At 40.3% G+C, this 18,760-nt stretch overlaps 2 protein-coding genes across 2 annotated transcripts in view; one reads left to right on the plus strand and one right to left on the minus strand.

The window, feature by feature from the left end:
• LOC119735686 (EF-hand calcium-binding domain-containing protein 9-like) lies at nt 1-5,692 on the plus strand. Its single transcript, XM_038209544.1, has 4 exons — nt 1-195; nt 1,383-1,531; nt 4,255-4,431; nt 4,952-5,692. Exons 1-4 carry the CDS (start codon nt 63-65, stop codon nt 5,147-5,149), a joined length of 657 nt encoding a protein of 218 aa, XP_038065472.1. The 5' UTR covers nt 1-62; the 3' UTR covers nt 5,150-5,692.
• The window catches only part of LOC119735679 (4-hydroxy-2-oxoglutarate aldolase, mitochondrial-like), a 23,617-nt gene continuing 10,236 nt past the window's right edge, over nt 5,380-18,760 (minus strand). Inside the window, exons 3-7 of the mRNA XM_038209532.1 lie at nt 18,116-18,243; nt 16,547-16,681; nt 13,163-13,259; nt 11,221-11,354; nt 5,380-8,280 (exon numbers count right to left, since the gene is read on the minus strand). Coding sequence (XP_038065460.1) covers nt 8,131-8,280; nt 11,221-11,354; nt 13,163-13,259; nt 16,547-16,681; nt 18,116-18,243 — 644 coding nt within the window. The 3' untranslated portion in view covers nt 5,380-8,130. The remainder of the gene's footprint in view (nt 8,281-11,220; nt 11,355-13,162; nt 13,260-16,546; nt 16,682-18,115; nt 18,244-18,760) is intronic.

Below are 18,760 nucleotides of genomic sequence, written 5' to 3' on the forward strand. Positions count from 1 at the left end.
AGGTAGGCCTAACTGACATTGTATTTTCGTGGGAAAGATTTGAACAAAATAATTGATCGAGAATGAAGATCAAGACGGGAATTCTGCAGTGCATGCACCTAGACAAGACGTACAGCATGCTGTCCGGAAAGAACGTTTATATCTTACTGGAATACTTCAAGCTGCTTGACGTGCACGGTGAAATGTCTCTTAATGGTGAGAATCTGAACCGTACATAAACTTGAAAACGTAATGTTACAGTCGTTTTCCTAGTTCCGGATAGCAAACATCATTCAGGCAGCTTTCAGCTCAACTACTCCACGAATTCAAGTGACATTGATTAAAAAGTTTACCTTGAGTGATGGAGATACTACACAATAATTTTCCAAACTTAAGCTCCTTTTAATTTGACTTAACGACGTCAAAAGTAACGATGCCGCTTTTTCCTAGTTCCAGATCGGTTCAATCAGTTGTCAAACACTGCTTCGCGCGAAAAAAAAATCACGTGAGAAAATCACTTTTTTTAGCCAGAAAAAAACCCGAATCAAGCACATTTCTGATAAAGTATTATTTAATTTACCAAAAATAGTTAATTCAAGAGAATTCCAGCAAATTTTAAAAAGAGAAAAACGTAAATGATTTTGAAACTTCTGGCCAAAATCTGGCCAAAATTCCTCTTCTAAAGATTTTATCGAAAAGATCTTTGAGTATCAAGAAGCTTACATTTTCCTTTTCAAATTGCACTTCGTCAGAATTTTTTTTATTGGAGACTAATCCAACAGAAGTTGGTTTTTATTTGAAGCGATCCGGAACTAGGAAAAATCCGGAACTAGGAAAACGACTGTAGTGATAAAAGTGATAAAGTGCTTTGGTATAGGGCCTATCCTGTTAAAAAAATCCTTGTAGCATGGAAGGCTTGCGCTGATTTTCTCGTCTCTGAAAATAGGTCTCTGAAAATAAGCCGGAAATACATAGGCCTATATGGGTTAAATATAAACGGGTTGTGATTTTGTGTTGAGCTTTTTATATACCGGTGAAAAAGTAAATCAGGACCCCTTTCCTAAGGCATATGACAACAAAATCCACCTTTTATGTCATTAGACTCGCCAAAATAGCTGGCGAGTGGCGATGTTGAAAAGAAAAACAAGAATGTCATGAAAAGAGGCATAGTGAATGCACACACCTTGGTCGGTTGATTCACGCGGCATTCACTTGGGAAAGGAAGGGAGGTGGCAAGTCATAGACCTATATTTTGGTCAAAATGCTGTTTTGTATACTGAAGTATAGTGTTTTGTCTTCGACTTCTTGGTAAAACCCTTGGTAGTACTCCAACTTTTTTGGGCCACATATTAAAGTTTGTTATGCCAACATTTTCTGACAATATCTGTCCACGGTTGACGTAGATATACAGTTCTACAACTTCCTTCACGCGGTGACCGACCTGAGTAAGGCACACATCTACAATGTCTTCGACATGCTGGATGTCGATGGATCTGGTCGCATAGACTTCGATGAGTTCTACTTACTGGCGTGCATACTGATCTCTCTTAAGGTATCAATAAGACATATGACTTGCATTTACCCCAAAATATAGCCAACCGAATTATTATCAAAAAGCTTACTTGGATTAAAGATCGAATACTAAACACCCCGTGAAATTATTCCGTCTAACTTGCTTGTCATTTAGAATAAATCAAGAAATGTTGGTGATTTCCAACTCAAGTAAATTGACTCTTTTTGGAAATAAAGACTTAGCATGGTCCTTCACTGTTTTCTCAAATCCACTGAGCTGAAACTTCAACAAGTTAGGTTTTTAACATTCTTTTCTTTGGATTTTGAGTGGTGTTATTGGAAACGAACGAAAAACTGCAGCAAATGATCCAATTAATATGTTATGAGACTCCGCTTTTAAGGTTTATACAATAATATTTATATCTTGGGATATTTTATAGACATCAGGGCCCTTAACTAGAGATTGAAGCTGAGGTTCTTTTTTAATGGTGTTGCATAATAATTATATTAAAAAATCCGAAAATACCTGTGATGCGCGCGGGAATGGCACAATAAGCTTGCCCAGTTTGGTTCTCAAGTCTTAGCAAATCTCAGATGGAATGTCTGGAGAAATTACAGCGAAAGGCCCTCAGCATTATCTTAACAAAGGACTTTTGTAGTACGGTCTTTCAGTGAAATTTATTCCCAGTTTGGTTTCTCACCTGTTTCTAATTCTGTCAGACGTGAACAGCTTTTGTTAAATTTGGTCAATCGCTCATCACCTCAAACAACTACATAGACTGGCTCTCAACCAACAGAAATACTAATCTCAGAAATACAAACAAACTGTGCCCAATCAAGTATAGAACCAATAGGTGCAAAAACAGCCCAATCCCATCCTTGACTACACTTCTCAATTCATGCAGTTAATTTTGTATATAGTAAGACCTGCAAGTTTTTTTTTTAATGGAGCTGGCCTCCTTGCTTTTTTGTATTTCCTATGCTTGATTTTGCATATTTTACATACAGTGTGATTAATTGTGTATATATTTTTTTATATTCTACATATTTTTAATGTATTTTCCGTCCTCTGTAATCATTGTCTTTTTTCCCTTTTTGTTTAATGAACTGCTACATAACTCTTCAATTTTGTTTTGTGAATGTCAAATATACTTTAAACGTAATTCAGCTTTAGGGCTGTGATGTTTGAAGTTTTAATAAACCATAATAATAATAATAATATAATAATAATAATAAAAAAAACTCGGTTGGAAACTCAATATGTGAACACAAAGCTTACACTTTTTAAAACTAATGTCAATCCTAACTCCGTCTCTATCTATATCCCATTTCATTTCCTGTTTGCCAGTTCGCATGCTATTGCAGCACAATCTTTTCAGGTTTTTTGTTTGACTACACTGACTAGGTGATATGAATTCGCTTTAATTTAAAAATTAACTATCCTTTGAGCAATTTGGTCTTCATTGTGTCTTTTATTACCGTGTATCGGTTGCAGGACCAATAGAAAAATATTACAAATGCAAAACAAAGACACCAACAAATAAAAAATAAAAACAAAACTTAACGAACCGATTTATTCAACAAGGGGACTTTTTATTATGGTAAGTGGTCGAGTGGTAAGACATCTTAAAATAAATAAAATTCCATCTTATGAATAGTTAATGCGGTACCGCTGCTATGTACATCAGATTCGAACCATGCAGCCAACCGATCCCGTTAGCTGGGTTGTCGAGTGGTAAGACATCTGCACTAGAAAGCAGGAGGTCGTGGGATCGAGTCCCACCCGAATGATTTTTCCAACTTTCACTCGGGAGGTAATACACTGAGTAAACAGTGTTTATACGTCGGTGAAGGGCAAAACCTAATTTGATTTACATCACCCCGACGCAAAAAATTCCATCTTATGAACCAACGTCTAGTTACCCGAGAAAAAAACGCTGGCGGTCTTCCTCCCAGGCCTTAATTAAGTACGAGCATGGAGGAAGCCCTCCATGGTACGAGGCACTTCCTCTTTACCACCATTTGGTGCGAGGCACTTCCTTCACAGTGAAGACAAAATTGGTACAGGGCACAGAAGTTCCGCCCTACAGTACAGGAATTTAATTGTTACGGGTCACTTCCACATCACAGTAAAGTACAATTAATGAGTCCTAGCCATAATATATGCGAAGTTACATCACCAACTATCTTCCCGTTCATTCTCTTCGTAAGGGAGGATCCAGACCACATTTTTTTTTGGGGGGGGGGGGGGGGGGGCAACAAACAAAAAGGCGTAGGGATCGGGGCCCGCTTTAGGGCCCCGAATTTTGTTTGGATTCTAGATGGTCTGTGAGGAAAAGATGGTGGTGTGCGCAGTGCCTGCCTTTTATTGCGACGTCACTTGGGGGGGGGGGGGGGGGGGGGGGGGGTGGCCCCCGTTGCCCCCCCCCCCTGATCAGCCCTTGTTTGTTGGTCATAATACACAAAGGGAAAACAGGCCAAGGATGCAACGTTTGGGCGCAGGATAGCATGGCAACCGGGATTATCCATCTGCACCCAAAAGAAAATGGCCCACATCAGTCTCTGCAAGTGAAGACATTTTTTCAAAATAAAATAAGTTCACCTAAAACTGTGACAAAGATATTCCTCTGTCGCCATTATTTGTGACTTGACTTGTGATGACTTAGGGTTATCTTGCGATTGTGACTCGATTACAACCTTTGCTTTGTCTCCACTGGTTATCTGAAATAATTTCAAACATCTCCACCACATCCTGTTTTATAGGACAAGGAGGAGAAGCAGTTCATTTATCGGCACTCTCGTACCGTCTTCGAGCTACTAGACGAGGACCGCAGCCACAGTATCTCGGCCGAGGAGTTCTCAGCATTCGGCTTTCTCTTCAACTTCCAGGGGGCAGCAGTCAGCCAGATCTTTAAGGACTTTGACATATCAGGGGACGAGGTTAAATACTAACATTCTTTTGATATAAACTTAACGACGAATTCGCAAAAGGTTACCTCATGCCGATCTCTCGACCCAGCGATACAAAACCATTGCCCTCCGACTCCGTTTTAACGCATAAGGTCAGTAGGTTGGACAAGGTGCATCAATGCAGCCCGACAAAAGTGCAGGCGTACATTTGTGTACGTTATGGGCGCAACAGCAACCCAAATAGAAACGTATTTAACAGAGGGTTGAACACATCCAAAATCCGTTAAAATGTACAATTGAAAATTTGTAGGAGCAAAAATTCCAAATTGAAGACCAAGGGTAGAGCAACTTAATACGGAGGTTCCTACCTCCATGATGGCGCGAACTGCCAATAGACCTAGCGGTCGTAAAACAACTTTGTTCCCCTCCCCTGTCTTTTCGAATTTCCAACATCCCGACAGTTTAAGGATTCCCCCCCCCTGATCTTTTATCATCGTAAATGAGTTCATCTCTACCATAATGAGCACCTTTCTTGACTGTTCCTTCACAGGAGCTGGACTACAAAGAATTTAAAATGTTCGCCATGGCCTGCATCGACAAGCAGAACGACATCGACCGCAAGAAACGGGAGAAACTGGAGCGCCGTCGACGGCAGAAAGAGGACATGGCGAAACGGAAGCTGGAGCGTGTGGGAGGGGGCGCCCTAGGCGCGGTCATACCGTCTTGTTATACCTGTGCCATTCAGTAGACCGGATGTGGCCGGTCCCAACTTTCCTTTTCTTACGGGTTGAGGGTACTTGTGCATGGAGACCATAAAGCGGCTGCAATCAGTGTCTTATGTTTGGTCAAAATATATCACAGGTCTATCGGTAGAGACCTGTCTCCTCAGAGTCTCCTCAAAACAGACTCAAAGACATTAGGAACGTTTTTGTTGGCTTGGTGAGCAGGGGTAGTAAAGACACACTGTGCTCCGTTTTGTAGATTTACAAATGCGCCTTGTGAACGCACAGTTTATTGTATACAGAAGTGTAATTAAAAAAGATTGTTTTGATATCTCTCATCTTATATCGATACATAATTTTGCTTTAAAATTGTAGAATATGCTTTAAAATTGTACAATATCACAATTTATATATATCATAATTTAATGTCCAAAAATTCAGTTTGGGTATCAAAGTAAAACTTAACACAACTTGTCAAACAGTATGAATGGAGATACTGGCATAAAATGATCACATCATTACTAAGATTTCGTAAACACACACCCATCGCAAGCAAAACACACCAAAAAGAAAAGAAAACAAATAGGGTGCGTTCGAGTAGCTTCCACATTGTGTACTCCGGGTTTACAACTTGCCATGTCGTCGCTACTATTTCCGGTCAACACACGGGGACATTCCTATTGGTTTTTGTCAGAAAATGGATGTGTCAGCAAAATCTACAAAGATAATGTCCAGCCCTCCCGCCTTAAATTTTGTGGATGGCAGGTGTCTGGGACAAAATCTGACACCCCGACCAGACGACACCCCCCCCCCCTCCCCCCCGGAAAGTTCCAAGATCTGCTGGTGATCACGTAAACGTAAATGTTATTACGTTGAGGCATAAATCTGTACATTTTGAGTCGTTAATCTCTTCGTATTCAGTTCAAGTTACCACCACCTTCTATCTCGCCACTCGTCCGGCTACGTCATTACACCCGGGCATCCACCACAGACCACCTCGCGAGCTGGAGCAGTGGTGGTTGACACAGGGGCAGCCGACGAGTATTTACGAGTATCAAATGATGGCTACGGGCACATTCTCGTGTGGAAGTTTTACACGTCTAAGCTACTCGAATGCACCCATAGAAGGACCCACACAGCAACCAATGATAAGACTGAAAATAAACTAGCTGATAAATGTTACTTTATAACCACTTTTTTTTTTTTTTACAAACCCTCAAGTTCATAGCCCACAAAATGCTCTAACAGAACTAATAGCAGAACATTTGAGGGCATGCAAATCGTGATTTGGCCAGAGTAGACAATATTGGGCCTATTTACTGGCCTGCATCCATATTGGTAAGCGCTTAGATATTTAAATTAGGTTGACCCCTGCATCATAGGTCAGCCTGACAATCAACGTGCTGGCCAGTATTTGACTTTAAATGACTGTCCACAATGACTTGCCATTTTTAGTGTGTTCAGACTAGTAACTTTTAAGAATCCTTCAATTTTTTTCTTAAGTTCGCCTGAAGGAACCATCAACTAGCTGCTGCTTTCAAAACAGAAACAGTCGGAAAAGAAAACTCCCAAGGAAATTTCATTTCAGCGTGAATAAAAAAAAAAAGCTGTGACGGAGGTAAAACGTTCGTGCTTTTCAACATTTTCTGTTAAAGATTTCTCAACTTTCTTATGATATCTCAACTTATATGGTTTATTTTAATACTGAAAAAAAATTGCAGAATAAAGGAAAAGTACATACACATTTATATTCAGGTAATTTACTTAAATCCTCAATCCTGATTGGTCGATCCATGGCAACAACCAGTACTACATAATCCCACATAGCAGGATCCATACTGCACTCTGCGTATTATGCTACTCTAATAGGTACGCGCCATTCCAGCTGCACACAGGTGTGTAATTAACCTATCGCGGTAGAATCGCAGCTTGTGGAATATTGTCCATTTACATGATATACAAATGGACGCGGAACGCGCAAAATCTGAGACAAACAAAACTTAGTGTACAAATATTCCATAGGGTTGTCTAAGGGGTGTGGCTAACTTGCAAACAGCAATAGGTCAACAGGATAACAGCTGAAATGTTGGAGTACAACGTGCATGTTTCATCTGTACTGGGCGTCAAGTTTGCTTGAAGATAAATTCATTATCCCACTCGCGCTCGTGGATATGGAAAATGTAGTGCGTATTGCGCCCCACATACCACGCGGCCGAAAAATGTGGGACAAAGATGTACTACATTATTCTTTGTTCCACTCACGTTTGTGGGAAAAATAATATTATGTGCCATTATGTTATTTACAAATTGCAAAAAGCTGGAAATCAGGCAATGGGAGACTTTCGAGACAGTTTGTGGCAGCAAACAAACTGGTCCTTTACATTTTTTTATGTCATGCTTAAGCTAATGTGCACATGTTCAAAATGACACGTGTACACAAATCGAAACGAAAATAGTTATCACCGAGCAGGAGGATATATTCCAGCAAGATAATGATCATGTGTCTTCTCCCCATCAATAAGAAGGAAATGGAGGGGTTTCTCTCTCCCTAACACGCAGGCTTAATGACAGCATTAATTGCTGTTTGAACCACTGAATATCCATTAGCCAGAGCAAAGAAACCAAACTTGTGCTTATGAGGTTTATCTGATGACGCAAATCCACGGAATCCTTACAGTAGCACAGCCAGGTTTTTGGTCATAGGAAGAGGGGGGGGGGGGGGCAGAAGGGAGTATTTTATGGGGAGGGGGGAGGGCAGATCCACAACATTTTCCCCAAATTTTCAGGGGCCAACTGGCCAGCCACAGCTTTGAATGGGCCCTAATATTTCAGACAGGCCAAAGTTGCTTTGTCCTTCAAGAAGTATTCTATTGAAGATTACATTATGGTAGTGGAAGTACTGTTCAGTATCAGAAAGGCAAATGCTTCTTTTATCTTAGAGTACAGTGCTGTAATGTGAGGGTTAGGCAGACTGATTTGTAGTCTTGTGGTAGCATCATCATCATCTTTACAGGAACCCGTTCCTGGTGAACGCCTCTCGTAGCTGCTCTTTATGGGCCTCGGAGGTGGGCAGCAAGGGGTTGCGGACTGGTCCCCCGTAGAAACCAAACCACTCCATGGCAGTCTTCAGACCAGGAACACCGAATCGTTTGGTCACCTGGGCAGATAATCAAAACAGGTTCACATCCATTGTGTTACCAGACCCTCTAGCACTAGTTTCTGGCTGACATTTCAGGGTAATGCCAAATAAATTAGTACAAATTTTCCGTTAGACTCACAAAGTTCTCAACAGGGCCATATCATAAGTCCGATGCCTCATAGGTCCGACGCCTCATTAAATGACATATGAGGTTACTGACTTATGAGGCATACAATTTATTTATTCTGTCTCGTAGGTCCGACGCCTCGTAAGTCCGACGCCTCATAAGTCCGACGTCGGAAAAACAAGGCGTTTACTTTGTCAGACTTACGAGGCGTCGGAGCTATGAGGCGTCGGACCTATGAGGCGTCGGACTTATGAAGTGTCGGACCTATGAGGCGTCGGACTTATGGGCCTTTATTTGGTTGGGGGATGCGATTTTGTCGGACTTATAAGGTGTCGAACCTATGAGGCGTCGGATTTATGAGCGGACCCCATCTCAACAATTGCAACAGACATTCAAAACTGTTTCAAAACAATGGACTTTTCATGTACTCAACTCTTCAGGACAGTTTGATTTGGCTTGACTCTGGAATGCTTGTCTGAATTTTCATGTCATAATCACTGTGTCTTAACATGTTACTTAAATCAAGTAGGTGTGCAAGAAGCGAAGTTATACAAATGTACACATTGAGCAGGCTGAATGACACTCAAAACGCTACACCACAAAATTCCATCTGTTGCATGGACCTTCACAGTAATAATTGAAAATCCCTGAGTGTCTCCTACTATCGTGGTATGCACCCTACAACTCTTTCCATATCAATATATACTCACTCCATCAGTATATAAAAATATTCAAAATAAAACCCAACTTTAACACCGACTAATATTGTGCATCAAGTTGGGTTGACAAGGCCAAACCTACCAGAAACATTACAGATATAAACCGAATCCCAACCGAACCCGATCTGAATTCCCTAAAATCGTCCCGAAAAAAGTTCAAGGAAAACCGTCCCGGAAACTAACTGACTGAAAAAAACCCCCAAATATCTGGCTTGGGCAACTATATGTCTGCTTTTTTGTGCCTGAACTAACTCACGTCGTGTGAAAATCGTTGTCTCTCAGTAACTGAATCATACCATATGGTGCTCACAATGTGAACCACTGGTGAGCCTACATGTTATAAACCGTGCGTGATAGACCACAAACCACATTTGGTCGTACCGGGCACAGTGACTCTGCAGTAAATATTGCACCATGTGACTTTCCGAACTGGTTTTTTTTTGGGGGTGGTTTATTTTGGTTTATTTCGGGTTTTTCCCAACATTCCCGTACCGACCCGACCTGACCCGAAAATCGCAAACGCAAAACTGTAACTGACCCGACCCAACCTAACTGAAATGATGGACAAACCAACCCGAAGTCGGTTTCGGGTCGGGTTTGCACAACACTAACGTCAACCCTCCCAGATTCATCCAAAATCTCCTAGAAGATTAACGAGGAACGGTAGAAAAAAATAAGAGCCTTAATGCCCCTTGAAAAGGGAAGAATGTGCCTTGGGTGTTATTGGCAGCCTTGTTACAGTCGGGTGCCTTCATAGAGCTACATTAAATTACTAGAGTGCCAACTCCTCATTCTTGCGCGCGGAGATGCTTTGAAGCCGTCCTGGGCACAGACAGTTTGAATTCATGTGTGTGCTTACAGAACATAATGAAATTAGATAGACTGAATTTTGAAAGTGAACTCTAAATGCAACGCGAACTCTAAATGCAACGCGCAAGTAGAGGTATGCAAACTTCTTATGCATGTTACGGTAAAAAAACCACACGGTTAATCAAGGCTGCAGTGGATACCCACACTTATTGCGCTGTTTGCAACGATAGAGCAAAATGACACGCTCATTTGCTGATCGTGCGTTTCAGTTTTGGGCGTATCGGCTTCGATGAAGCACCAGTATGGAATAAAAACGCAGATATGCAAATAGATGTACAAAATACGTACATAATTTCTAGTTCTCCATAGGTTTGTGTACAAACATGGATGCGCCCAGCAGGCATCACTTTGTACATGAGTTAGCACCATAGAGCTATATTAAATTAATAGATCGCTAACTAGATGTACAAAGTGATGCCTGGTGGGCGCATCCATGTTTGTGCACAAACCTATGGAAAACTTGAAATTTTGTACGGCTTTTGTACGGCTATTTGCATATCTGCGTTTGTATTCCATACTGGTGCGTCATCGAAGCCGATACGCCAAAAACCGAAACGCACGATCAGCAAATGAGCGTTTCATTTTGCTCTACGCAAACAGCGCAATGTGTGCGCGTCCCTCCGTTGCAGATGCTTTTCGCCGTGACGTTTCTTGAACCGTCATGACGCGCTTAAGTTGTCTGCGTATCTTCTACTTGAACGTTGCATTTAGAGTACACTTTTAAAATTCAATCCATCTATTTTAATTATGTTCTACAAACTTGCACATAAATTCAAAATGTCTGCGCCCAGAGCGTCTCTGCCTGCAAGAATGAGGAGTTAGCGCTCTAGTAATTAAATATAGCTCTATGGGTGCATCACAAGTCCATTACAAGTATAATCACATGCAATTCACAAGTTCTGTCCCAAGAAACAGGGATGAACAATGATAAAGGAATGCCTTTCTCACAGTTCAATTGAACACTATGTGACTTGAGCCTGGATGAATTGTGATTGGGATCTACTCGATGTTCCCCAATACCGATGTTCCCCGCTATCAATGTTCCCCGAAATCCTTAGGATTAGGGTTAGGGTTAGGGTTAGGGCTAGGGTTAGATGGTAGGAATTTCGGGGAACATCGGTATTGGGGAACATAGGTATGCACCCATTGTGATTGACTTGTGAGGACTTGTGACAGACTTGACTGCAACACTGCTTGGCTGCAGGGCTCATCATTAATCCCTATCCCATCCCTTCCACTCACAGCACTATTTGGCTCAATCAGTCTGTGTTGCAGTTTCATGGCTTCTTCCATCTTGCCGTCGCTGAAGAATGTTTGTACCTGGCAAACCTCACGACCCAGCACATTGGCAAGGGCGCATACTCCACCCACAGCACCTTGGAGAGAAACCCAAAACTATCTGAATAACATTTAAGCTTCTCTAATGTCAGCCACGTACAATTTGAGGTGTGGCAACTTTGTCCCGGAGTTTCCTGAGAATATTTAAAGACGTTCCGTCTTTGATATTTTCGCAATGTCACTAGAAAAATTGATTACCTCTTTATGTTAATTAAGGTTATTCACTTTTCAATGAGACATCGAGACAATTATTGTTGAAAAACATACTTGGTTGAAAGATAGTAATGGGACTAAACTCCTTGTGAAATTATTCTTTCTAGCAAGCTGTCATTTTGAAGAAATCAACGAAAGAAGGTCTTTCCAACGGTGCGTTTAAAAGAAATATGTTCAAATTCAAAGTTCCCTGAAGCATTTTTTTTTATTCAGCAAAATTTTCAGTGTGGAGAAAGTTGAAACACTGTCTTGAGTAACTCGTCGCAAATTCTGTTACAGAAATAAATACACACTGCGAGAGTAATTAGTGTTTAATAACGAAGGTTGTGTTATGTATGGGACATGTTACATATGGGACAAAATTCTCCATAGGCTTTATATAGATCGTTAAGTTATGAAACTGCATTTCATAACTAAAACCATTGCTATGACATCACTGTCATGGGATATTATACAAATAACGAATGTTTGTGAGTGCGATGGTAAGAATAATTTCATGAGGTGACAGATTGAATGTTCTATTCCACGAGGCGAAGCCGAGTGGAATAGAACATTTAATCTGTCACCGAATGAAATTATTCTTTCCATCGCACGAACGTAAAACATTCGTTATTTGTTTTATACAACACCTGAATAAATTCTCGTCATTTGATTGGTAAATTATAAACTACAATTTATTTTGATTTTAAAGATGTTGAACTACCCCTTCACGAAAATCTTTGAACCCAACGCTGTAGCGCTGGCTCTTTGGAACAATACGCGCTACGCTGAACGCGCACACCAGCATGCATTTTGCAGGCAAATACCGCGTCATGGAACAAGCGCAAGGTGAAACGGTATAACGCATGGGTATAACGCATGGTCGCACCGTGCTTTATACCGAATAATAATATGTCACGTGATCTACAATTCACCAATCAGATGACGGGGATTTATTCAGGTGTTGTATAATAATAAATAACAATTATCAATAATATTGATAATTGTTGAAGGATGAATTTCCTTTTTTTAACTTGTTTACACAGCAACATTTTCAAGTTGTGTAACATGGATCTGGTGACCTTCTTAAGATGGCACCATAAGTTGCTTATACTGCAGTTTTTGGGTTTATGCAACCTGCTCCAAGGCTGCATTCTTATTGTAACTTTGTTCTACTCCTTTTACGTAACCAATGCACACACAGCAATTTCTATTAAAACTCTTTGTTTTAGAGCTTATATAAAAATTATGTAGACTTTTACATAACACAAAATAAGGCTATATAAGTGAGAGCAAACGGAGTCTAAGGAGGGATTTTGAGGCCCTTGGCCGGAAGGACTGACGCAAGATACCAGAATCTTCAATTCCTGCGAGCAAGATTGCCAGACAGTTTCTGCCGATGGATCAAGACATGGAGATCAACCATCGAACTCAAAACTCAGCTTAAATTTCTGTAGCTGAAGTTTCAGGTCTCATGAAAATACATTAATGCCCAAAATGTCTAATGGCTAGAGTTGTGGTCAATTTTGGCTATGTTAAAATATATGTAGTTTTTCCCATACATTGCAAGCAATGTCCCATACGTAACGGAATTGTCCCATACATAACGTTTGTTTTTAATTACTTGTGAAGTAATGATCTAATTATAACTTACCCACAGATAAAGACTGTAGAAAAAAACCTGCTGATCCCGCCAGCATTTGGAAGTTATTATCCTTCGTCTGATGAACAATTAGTCCAATTTTGGTGACCTTCCATAAAACAAGAAAAGTAGTGTTAAAAAAACACAAATGCCCCGCAACCATGCCTACTTCCATCACATAACACCACTCTATTAGCATCAACTTACCTGGGTCACATGGAACGTTCATTGACATCGTGATTGTTTTCTTTAGGTTATATATGTAATGTATTGATGCATATGATCCCATAATGATTTTTTGTTTTTTGCTTTTCTGTTGGGAAGTCATTGTATGTGATTTAAGCAAACTGACTGGATATTTTCAGTCTTAAGCAAGACATTTCTCAAAGGCAAATCCTTTGAGCATAATCCTTTGAGCATTTACAAGGCCTACATGGAAATAAGAATTTTTAAATAATCAAAAGAAAATACGGTTATTTGAATAAGCTTGAGTTATCATCATGACATCATTTCTTTGGTTTTTAATAATGAGAACAGTTGGCCTATGGGGTCCGAAAGTGACTCAAAATCCTAAGAACAACCAACGGAGCTGCATATACATACACATGTACTATGGTGCAAGTCTCAAGTTTAAGTAATACATGTACATGTGTTTGTTTTCTGTTGTTTTAATTAAAAATATGACTGTCCAAGAAAAAAGGGTGGAGAAGCCACATTGATTATACAAAAAACATATTTAAACAGTGTTCAGGCCCCCTAATATTTTTGAGAGTGATTGCATTTGCACATTTTTACTGGTTTGGTAAAAAAAAAAAAAAAAAAAATCAAACAAAATAAAATCCTATTGTTTTAATCCTAATGACTTGGCCTTTGTCTTATGGGGTCCAAACTTATTCATTTTCTATAAGTTATACTAGCAAGCTACCTTCATTGTATCAAGGTTCAAGACATACATGGACATACAATCCGGATATCGCTGTGGAACCAAATGCACATGCACACACGCATGCACATGCATGTTTTACATACGCTACATTTATGTGGACATTCCTTTGTTTTTGTGTAGTTAAGAAAACTCGGTACAAAAATAACTTTACTTAAACTGTGAAAACTCTTTCAACCCATTTTTTTTCTATGATTCCCTATAGTGTTTCTCTTCATTTTGCACAGATAAAGCTAAACCCAAAAATGCCTCTAAACCTGTTTTCCAGAAATGGGGAAACACTGTGTGGACTTGCCCAAGTCCACAGAACCTCGCCTCTACCTGGTTTATGTGGACCTCTTTTGTTCAGGAGTCCACACAGTGAATGTAATGCCTACCCACACGCACACACACACACACACACATGGACGGACAAGGCGGAAACAGTATGCTCCTTCGGCTTCGCCAGCGGGGCATAAAAATAACCAAGACACATGTCGTAATGAGTCTAAAATGAAATGACAAGTTACAAAGAGACAATTCCAAGTATAGTATGTCCTTTAAGCCAGTTGGTTGATTTCAGAACTCTTACAATGGCAACATGCTACATTTGCATATTTTTGGATATCCTTTACTATTCTAGCCTCATTTTGTTCAACCCCTACAAGTTAAAACAAAATTAACACCTTATAGATGTAGTGTCCGTGTTATTTTCAAATATCATCCCGAGAAATTCTTTTTTATTTTTAATATTTGTTTCTAGGAATGGAGACATTGAGTGAAAACAATCGGCCAAAGTTTGGAGCGATTATTTTACACCTTTTTTGGTTTGTGGTCCGACAGACTAAATTTAAGTTCTTGCAGGGTAGACTGGTTCCAGCCCAATATCAGAATTGATAATGTAGGGACCGGGTCACAAGGAACAAGTACAGAGCACAATACAATTCATCATTAACCCTAACCGCCCTGAATCCTTCAAAATCCTCTTTGCCAAAGTGGAGGAATTTGGAGGATTGAGGTTACATGGCAAAACTGCGTTACTGATTTCGTAGGATGCACTTTGCCACAGCCTTGTGTTGTTTTTGCTCAGCCATACATAAATAGAGGCCTGGATTATGCTTTGAAATCCTCGATACTGCTCGATTAATCCTCAATACAGGATTCAGGCGGTGGTCCCCCCTCCTAGCCCTAGGGCGTTATTCAAGAAATAATGGAGGAATTTGCAGGGTTGACGCTTTAAGCTATTTTTCTATGAGGCCAATTGGAGGATTTTGCAGAATTGAGGCTACATCCTATCAAAAAGACCTAGGGAGTTAGGGTCAAGTACGTACGTACTAAATGTATGCAATATTCAAATAGAATAATACATACATGGAATTCTAAGTCTACTTCTTGAAAATAGATCATGCTCCCCCCCCCCCCCATGATGTAGGACATGGTTGCTTTCACAACCTCAGGAGACATGCCAATATCACAGTAGTCCAAAAATATTCCAAATTTTATTATCATGAGTTTAGCATTTCTTTCAATGTTTTAGCCAAAGGCTCATTGCCACCATGGGCTTCGTGTGTGGACAAGAGAGGGTACATTTTTTAGCAATTTCGAGAGCGCATAGACACGTATGGCGCGAAGTACACACTACTGATCTTATTCTGAATGGCTGTCCAAGTGGTCCTGGCCAACTCTCCCTTTCTCACCGTTGAGGGGAACTTATGCTCAGAGAACATACACCAGTTGTAACAAGTCACTGACTTTTGTGACTCAGTCGAGTCATTTTGAAGAAGTGACTCAAGTCGAGTCATGAGGTCGAAAAGGTTGAGTCGAGTCGAGTCGAGTCATATATTTAGCTTGAGTCAATTCGAGTTACGAATATTTGCACACTTTGTGTATACCAAAATGTATAAAAGGAGGGCATAAATTTAGCCAGCGTTCAAATCCAAGAGCTAAATAAGAAATCACTCAAAGTCAATGATGCAACAACGAATCGGAAAATGTGTTTAAAATCCGGTTCTAGAACCATGAGGTGGGAGTGTAACACGTTGTATGTTTGTACATGACAAGCGGCTGCTGTATCATACTGTATTCGCAAAGTGACATGAACATAAATTGGGACATAAATTTTGTACCATAATAAGTCATTGCAAATTTATACTTTTTGCAAAGTTTTGCTTTCATTTTTGGGACTCGAGTCTTATTGGCCTTTGCTCGAGTCAAGTCGAGTCTTCTAATGAGGTACTGGAGTTGAGTTGAGTCACTAGCTTGCTTGCAGTGACTAGAGATAAGTCGAGTCATTTACCCATAGGGACTCGAGTCGAGTCGAGTCACCAAAAATTGGGACTCGAGTCGAGTAATTGACTCGAGCCATCACAACTGTGACATACACATACACTTTTTCTTGTTTTGGAGCAGGGTGCTAGGCTGAAGGGGGGGGGGGGGAGAAGGGAAGATGGCTACTTGATTGAATGTGTTCTTACATCTCCACCACTCTCCTTCATTCCAATGATATTTGGATGTTTGGAGAGTGCAACAGCAACGTCTACCGGTAGGTCTAGGCCTGTGTTGGCTGGTACACTGTACAGAATCACCGGGACAGGAGAGTTATCAGCAACCTGGATTGAATAAGAGAAAAAGGCTCCAACGGCTGTACAATCAAAGACAGAGGGTAGAACAAATGTGCAATAGAGCAAATTGTTCAAGCAACAAGTATATTATCAAAACACAACATATCCATTTGAAAGAGGTGCACATTTGCACGGTTTTGAAACTTTTAAGTATTAAAACAGTACGGCGTTTTCTAAACTTTTTCTGCCTTAATGTATTGTTAAGTTGTGTTTAAATTATAAAACAGCCATCAATATTACTTCTTTTACTTTTTTTTTTACATCAAATACTATTTCTTGCCGTTTTCTACAAAATATCCAAAAAATGGGAGAATAATTTTTAATTTTTTTTGGTTTCTAGCTCATCCAAAGTTGGCATGTACTTGCTGCAAAATGTGATATTCCCATGCAGTGAAGTAGTGGATGTAAAGGGTGCATGCAGGGCAGCGGAACACTTTTCAAACTGGGGGGGGGGGGGGGGGGCAACACCAAAAAGGGGAACTTGGTCAGAAAAAGGGGCATCTTCCATCCGTGTGAAAGTGGAGGGGAAAAAAATGGTCCCCTTCATTTCGTTATAAACCTATATGACGAGGAACGAATTATGAATACGTTGTCCATCTTACTCTTTGTGTTCTTTTACCTAGTTATGTAGAGAGACCTTTTTTATTTATCGCGAGAGGGGTACTGTTGCTTTTGATGGCCATTTCAGTGACCATTTTACTCGTGTGAAGAGCACTATTATATTTTTAGGGGCCAATTTTTTATCTTGAGAGGGGGCACAATTTTAATGTTGCGTGCAGGGCACTTATTGTACTTTCGAGGGGCAGTTTTCCATCCTGCTTGAGAAGTTATCCCGAGAGGAGCACTATTCTTTTTGATGGCAAATTGTCCAGATCTAGAGGGGCACATTTTCATTATAACGAGAGGGGTATTTGTGCTTTCGAGAGCAGTTTTCCATCTCAAGAAGGTGCACAATCTTGTTAATATGCGAGAGGGGTACTGGTGTTTTCGAGGGGTAGTTTTGCATACAAGAAACGAGACCATTTTATTTGTAGCGCGATCATATGCTTTCAAACGTGTGCGTTTGAGGGGCAGTTTTGTTTTCATCTCAAGGGGGTACATTTATAAGGTTCCGCAAGAGGGGCGCTTTTGTTGGCCTGGGAAAATCTGGGGTGGCAAGTGACTCCCCCCCCCCCCCCCAGTTGCACCGCCCCTTGGTCCATGAAGTGAATCTTTCTTAGTAACATATTGTGTAACTTTTGCAGCGAAAATGAAAACAATTTGGGCCGAACTGGGTGTGAATACTCAATAATTGGCCAAACCTGACCCTATTTTGGAAAGCAGAAGTCATTTTTTTATGGTCTAATCAGTGAGAAATAAACAGTAAAGTAAATTAAATTAAGTAAATAAGCTAAAACGCAAGTAAAAACTAATTGCCTGTACCTTTGTGAAGTGATTGATAAGTGCTTCTGAGGTCATCATGCTTTTGAAGTAGAATGGAGTAACGACCAGCAATGCATCTGCTCCGGCATCCCCCATCATCTTACTCATCTCAATTGTATCTCTTGTAGCTAGTGTAAATGATAGAAAGTTTTCACTTAAAGGTACAGTACATCATTTGCAGCTATCCAAAAAGTAACTGGCCAATTTATTGTGAAATTTTTTACTTTGTTTAACCCTAACTCCCTAGCATGATTTACTAAGAACCATACACATCCTGGCAAATTCCAACACCATAGGGGAAACATATTTCTGATTTTGATTCTGGAGGTGTGCCAACCCAATGTAAAAGACTGTCAGTTCAGGGGTACTGTACCCATCCTTACAGATTCCAACAAAACGTGTCGTTGGGGTTTGATGGGTTGAGTTCTGTTAGGGTTAAAGATAGTAATGGCACTAAACTCCTTGTGAAATTATTCTTTCCGGTATGCTGTGATTTTGTAGTCTGAGTATCACCCACAGGGCTTGACCTTAATTTTTTTCTGAGAGTAGCCCACCGGGCTAGTAAATTGTGTTTTTTACTAGCCCGCAGAAATTTTTACTAGCCCATGAAATGTTTGAAAAATACATAACGATTAAAGCAGGTTT

Source organism: Patiria miniata, unplaced genomic scaffold (genome assembly GCF_015706575.1).
Source record: "Patiria miniata isolate m_02_andy unplaced genomic scaffold, ASM1570657v1 HiC_scaffold_10, whole genome shotgun sequence".
Lineage (NCBI taxonomy): Eukaryota > Metazoa > Echinodermata > Asteroidea > Valvatida > Asterinidae > Patiria > Patiria miniata.